Below are 6451 nucleotides of genomic sequence, written 5' to 3' on the forward strand. Positions count from 1 at the left end.
CTTAGACTAACTACTGTACGTACGTACTTACTCCTAGTAACTACGGGCAGTTTCTACTTCTTCCCTTCCTGGTCACTTTTGCTTCTTCTATTTCTTCCCAATTCTCTCCCTCCTTCCCTTACTCCTTCCTCTCTCCCCCCTCGTTTATACTCATACTCATACTCATATACTTCGCACTGTTGTGTTTCTACCCCTCGATTCTCGATCGCTAGTCTCTTTTAAGCTCACCTGCAATGCTTTATTGATTGATCGTCCTCTCCTCCCCGAGACCCTGCTCTACTTGCCCTTTTATCCTCCGCCGGATGTACTGACATCCCCTCCCCCCTCCTCCCCCCAATCATCGCCATGGTTCTCGCCACGCCTGTGCCCGTAGGGTCTAGTATTTTCTTCTCGCTGGCCCTTCTCACAATCTCTATCCTTGTTTTACTCCTTCTCCGGCGCTTTCTTACTTTGCGCGCAACCCCGGCTTATCTTTCCATCCCCGTCTTTCTTGCGCTCGCGCTTCCTGCCAGTGTAGTTCTGTTGGTTCCTATCGACCTGGCATCAAGTTCGCGTGATGGATCAGGTCCCGCAGCCATCTGGCTACCTGACCGCCTACTTCTAGTCTCGTGGCGCATTACCTATTGGCTGATATTTGTATTGACATGGTACGTATAAGTCGTCTCATTTGTCAGCCAATTTTGGCTGTTCTGAACTAATATAATGGAGATGCTGATCGGACTTTTCCCTCCTTACAGGGCTATCCTCCCGCTACTCGGAGAATATATAGATTCTGGATATCGTGAACCGAAGGCTCGTATTCAGTACTCTATCCGGTCGAATGCGCGCTATCAACTCATCGTGCTGTGCTGTGCGATCGTTGGTTTGGTCTACATCTCCATCCAGAATGGGTTCGAATTTACTTCAATCAAGGCGCTCGTTATGGCTCTTGCTTACGTCTGGGGTCTCGTACTGGCGATCTACCTAATGGGCCACGGTCTCGTCTCGATCCCTCGCACACTATTCCGCAACGCCGATGTCAGCGGCAGGCTCCGGAGAATTCACGCCCATGCCCCTCGGTTGCACGACCGCTTGATGGATGCGATCAATGATTTGGAAACTCTCGAGAGTCAGGTCTCCCAACTGCAGCGCCGGAAAACAGGGACCGCCCTCGACTTTCAGGATTGGATTGACGAGCTGGCAGAGACTTGCAGTCCTTCTGAACCACGATCAACGCTACTGGACCATGCAGATGGATCTGAAACAATCCCTGCCGTCATCACCGAACGCTATTTGGCAGATTTGACAAGACGTCTTCAGCGTGCTCGGCATCAAAAGGCTCGTCTCATCGACGAGTGGGACCGTCTGGTGCTGTCCGCTGCTGATATGCAAGCCATTATCAATTCGTCCGCATCCAGGAAATTGGAGTTTACTCCGTCACCTTACCGCTCCTCATGGTTGTCGAATGCTAAGGTTCTGAGCCCATACATGCGTTACCAGCTCTATGTGCGCGTGATCCCGAAACTTCGACTTGGACTAGGTGCTCTCTTCACTGCCGCATCCGCTTGCATTGTCTGGTCCGAAGTGATTAAATCTATGGCGCCTCGGCTGTCGGTAGTGACCCTTTCCATTGTATCCTATCATCAGGATGCTGCGCCAGTGAACTTTGGTCGTCAAGTTATTGCTTCTGCTTGGTTGCTGTACATGTGCTCCGCAGCCTTGGTGGGCGTGAACGACGCCAAAGTGTGGGGCAATCGTGCCTTGGTCCGTCGGAACACGTATGGGGAGAGCGCATGTTGGTACGCTGGGCTTGTAGCCCGGCTGACTGTACCCATCGCCTACAACTTTCTAACCTTTTTGCCGGTCAGTGCGCGACAGAGCACCGTCTTTTACAAATTCCTGGGGCGGTTAATCGACCTCACACCGCTTGGTAAAGGGTTTGACTACTTTTTCCCGGTCTTCATTTTGCTGCCTATCTGTGCCACTCTCTTTAATCTATATGGTCGAGTGCAAAACATTTGCAGCTGGGGACTTTTGGAGGAAGATGATGATGACCTGGAAAACAACCCCGGTGGCTACGGACTGGGAGGTTGGCGTGAAGGGCGTGACCTCATTGAGCGAGAACTTAACGGCCTCGGCTCATTGGGGCTTTCAGCCCGTGGTAGTCGGTCACCCCGCCCTTCTAGTCGGGTTGACGAGGAGGTTCCTGCATTCATTTCCTCGCGAACACCCCTAGTTGAGGGTTCTCGGGCACCTCGAGCACCTCGCAGCACTCTCGGGACCTCTGCCTTGGTCGAGGAAGAAGAGGAAGAGAACTTTTTCCAGTCATTCGCGCACCGCATGAAGAACACTCTCGAAACAGCCAGCAAGCCACAGTGGTTGCAGGGTGACTCCTTCCGCCTTCCACGGTGGATGGGGAATGAAGGTAACGATGGCAGCAGTGGTCTCGCGAGATGGTTTGGTGGCCGGCCTGCACCTGGTGGGGTCAGACTTTGAAGACATCTTGAGTACATTCTTCCGCCAGTGAGCAATTGTAATGTAATTATGTAAGATTATAACTGTATATAATATAATTTTTCTATTGTGAGAACAATAACTTATTGCAGAGTAGTAAATCTCCCAGAAACTAGTGGATACAATGATGTCAGTCAAGGCAGAGAAAACAGCAACTAGCCCCAATTCCAGCTTCTGCCTAGCACGACCCGCGGGTACCTGGAATTCCATGTATGGATAGGTCGGTCAGCCTTGCAAAAACACCGGAGAGCACCGGAGAGCACCGGAGAGCACCGGAGGTGACAAAACTATTGTGGCCCTTGAGGCAGGCTATCTACTTCTCGGATAGGCTGTGTAATGTTGCTTTGCTCTTCCATTCCATGCCATCTGTGCTCGTCCGACTGTAACATTGACAGAACGCTCGTCTCGCCAAGAATTACCTGAGGGATATCCTAGATGATTGCATTTAACATGGCTGGGTCGGATAAATGCTTCTCCCTGCATAACGCCATATGGACAGTACAGTAGTACTATACAGGGCTGGCTATATAACAGGACAGAGTGAGCTGCGGTTGGTTGGCCCTTCTACAAGCCGCTGTCCCAGGTTGATGACGTCGCCTAGCATAGTGATTCACTGAGTAGCTCAAGATAACTACTTACCCCACTACTGCGGTCGATGCACCGGCTCAAACCCCTCAGTTGCGGTATCAATACCTCTATGTGTGCTTGGCAGGTGTTTTGAAATGGCTAATGCATGTTAATGATCAGCCGATGAGATCTGTCAAAGATATGAATGTATAGGCATGACAGTTGCATGTCACGTGGGAATGATGATCTGCTTTATACTGCAAGATGAATGCGATACTCGGTCTGCCTCAGCCATTAGCATTAACCTGGGGGAATGATTGCAAAGCAATTGGTCATTCTTTTGAGAGACAGATAGTAATCAAGCCAGCCTTGTGGTGAGCCTACCCCTCAATTTTGATGGGAGGGGCTTTGGTGGCATACAATATGCTTATACTGTACAGTAAAGATAGGAGAAAGAACAAAAATTATAAGACATCACATCAATTCGAAATCATTCGAACATTCGTGACAAACAGACAAGGCGATCTTTCAGCCTTTCAGCCTCCAGGCGGCTGCGGCAAAAAAAAGAGGCTCTCTCCGCCTTCTCTGCCTATTCCGGAGCTAAAGAGAGGCCCAGGGCAAACTTCCAGTGACCTCAACACCCTCGTCATTCCCCCTCCCATTGACCCATTCTTGGCCGACAATCCATGAGCCAGTTGCTATCGCACATATCTCTGTCCTCCCTGGGCGAGACGTGTGCTTCCTACATCGACCACATCGCCACCAACCTGTCTCCTTCGCTCCAGACTTTACACCATCAACTCACCACCACTCTTTCGTCAGCTCAAGCCTCGTCTCCCTTGCGTTTTCTCACGCCTTGGCCGGAGCTGAACCCGGATCACGCAGCCAGCGATTATACCGCCCCGATTACCTACACTCTTCTCGCGTGTGCGATCGCAATCATCATCATGTCTTCCTGGCGCAGTCCCTTCACCTTCTGGCGCCGTTCTCCCAACTACTCTAACGTTCAAAATCCTCCCCATGTAACCGACAACGATTTCAGCTACATCACGACGGATGAGATCGTCAACCCGCTCAGACAGCCACAGTATGGACACCAGTACCCCGGTGCCGATGATGCTGAGCCCGACACCATCCTTCTGAAACACCGCAAGAACACCTACGACCTGCACTTCCCTGCTTACTCCATCAATGAGGGCGCCCTCAGTGTGGGTCAGCTGAGACAACGGGCTGCAGAGGTGACGCACACGCTTGACCCGAAGCGGATCCGATTACTGTACAAAGGAAAACTGTTGGACGACGATTCATTGCCCTGCCGGGCGGAGGGACTCAAGCAGCAGTCAGAGGTCTTGTGCGTGGTCTCGGAGGTGCAGCCCGGGGAGAGCTCGCCAAGTGAGGCGTCCGAGGCGGAGGTTGAACTTCCTCCGCGCCAGGACGAACCCTCTCGCAAGCGATCGGGCAAGAACAAAAAGCGCGGGAAGAAGGGCAAGAAGACGGGCCCTGGTGGCGCAGCAGTCGACCCGGCCACTCTACCACCCCCGGCACCAGCGGCGCGACCATCCCCCTCACCCGGCCGTTCAGCCATGCCGTCACCCGCACCTAGCCTCAACTCCTTCCGCACTCCCCTGGATCAAGCCAACGGCCTCTTGTCGTATCTCCATCGGGAATTGCTCCCTCTCTGTGAAGAGTACTTTGCCAATCCCCCGACGGATCCGAAAGCACGCGATTTCGAGCATAAGAAGCTCAGTGAAACCATCCTCGCCCAGGTCATTCTGAAGGCAGACGGAATTGAGATCACGAATGACGAGGATCGTGCTGCTCGTCGCGCTTTGGTCAAGGAGGCACAGGGCTTACTGGCCAGGCTTGATCAGGCACTGAATAACTAAGCACCCTCGCATTTTATGTACATGACCCTTTTTCCATTATATCTCACGGAAAGACCATAATACCACTCTTGCTGCATGGAGAGAAGCTTTGAACCAATTTTTTTATTCCCCTCTAGCTTTTGCTTGATTGCTTTTTTGTTTATTTGTTGTAATCTACACTTCGTGTACTCCAGCTCTGGCTTTGGGGTCGGCTCTTTTCTCGGTTGCTTGCTGAGCACCGGGCTTGGGAACTTTGCTTCAATGCATATACAAATGTCACCTGTGGATAGGATTCTGCACGGTTCTGGCGTCGGAGGTTGTCTCGGGTGGGAAACTACTGGATATGAGTCTTGTCACTTAATCCTGCTATTGTTCTTATTATGGAAACTCCCACTGAACAGTGCCACGTGCACCTAGCTTAACTTTCGAATCTCGCGGCGGACGAAGCAAGAGATGGGACTGAGACGGTCGTATATCGAATGTGTCGGAGACGGAAGGCTGGGACCGACGTATGCCGGTGTAGTCGACCGGCATGTAAATTCAACCAGACTGAAAGGCCATTCGCTGGGTTACGCGCAACACATATTCCATCTTGTGTGCTTTTTTTCCCATCCAGCTACACATCTGTAATGCCATTCGCTGTGTCTGAGGGTAAGCACCTCGTACCACGGTCAGTGTATGTGTACATACAGTACTTCAACCCGGGAGGTGATCAAGTAAGCATGCAGTTGGTTTGGAGACTAGCAGAAACTCTATGCTGAGATCGAACTATACCGAAATGGAACTTAGATCTCTTCGCTGTCACGGCCTTGAGATTCCCACTCTTCCCTTTCCTCTTGGGGCCTAACGATCTATCACAATGTGGCGATACGTGCTATGCGAGCTTGTCAGCTTGTGCTTTGTCCCTTTCCCCATCGCGGGCCGACCAGACCGTTGGGGACATTCCAGCCTGACTGGTGGGTGGTCGGAAATGTCAAATCGGACTGATCGACTGTCGGCATGGCAGACAGCCCAGATGAGTTGAAAGGACTCTTGGTTTGTTGGGTTGAGATTAGGACCCGTCCGGGGGGAGGGCTAGGTAGTTTATTGGTAGTGAAGCCTTTTTTTTTCCCCAAATTTTTGGTGGCAGAGTCTATTCTATCATCAGTGGATACATTCATATCTAATTCATCATTGCCGAGAGACACAGATTGATTGGCGCAGCCCACCCAGCAACTGGTTCTAGGCTGTGTCTCCCTCTCTCCTTCACGAGGAGGGGGAGGATAAGAAAGAGATTAAGGTAGAAAATACGGAGTGGTCCCTAATTAATTGCCTAGTCCCGGGCTGTCTTTCTTCTCATGCTTCTCAAGTAGTCTAGCGGCTTGTCCTAACCTGATCTTCTCCTCCCTCCCTCTTCCTCCTCCTAGTCTAGTCTCGCCTCGACTTTCTCCTCCTCTCCTCTTCTTTCTCCTCTTCTCCCTCCTTTACTTTACCCCGTCTTTCTCGGCTCTTCACCTCACATTTGCCTTTCGTCTTCTTCTTCTTCT

At 51.4% G+C, this 6451-nt stretch overlaps 2 protein-coding genes across 2 annotated transcripts; both read left to right on the forward strand.

Moving 5' to 3' along the window:
- The first annotated feature begins 320 nt into the window (after positions 1-320).
- On the forward strand, positions 321-2535 carry ASPACDRAFT_75972 (LMBR1 domain-containing protein). Its single transcript, XM_020204604.1, has 2 exons — positions 321-647; positions 738-2535. Exons 1-2 carry the CDS (start codon positions 346-348, stop codon positions 2473-2475), a joined length of 2040 nt encoding a protein of 679 aa, XP_020059203.1. The 5' UTR covers positions 321-345; the 3' UTR covers positions 2476-2535.
- Positions 2536-3761: 1226 nt separating this feature from the next.
- Positions 3762-4934, forward strand: ASPACDRAFT_17187 (BAG family molecular chaperone regulator; the record flags this gene model as incomplete). The annotated part of the gene is made up of 1 exon (XM_020197179.1): positions 3762-4934. A coding segment is annotated over one exon (1173 nt), but the record flags the coding sequence as incomplete, so codon positions are not given.
- Between the last annotated feature and the right edge of the window lie 1517 nt (positions 4935-6451).

Source organism: Aspergillus aculeatus, assembly GCF_001890905.1.
Source record: "Aspergillus aculeatus ATCC 16872 unplaced genomic scaffold ASPACscaffold_3, whole genome shotgun sequence".
NCBI classification, from domain to species: domain Eukaryota; kingdom Fungi; phylum Ascomycota; class Eurotiomycetes; order Eurotiales; family Aspergillaceae; genus Aspergillus; species Aspergillus aculeatus.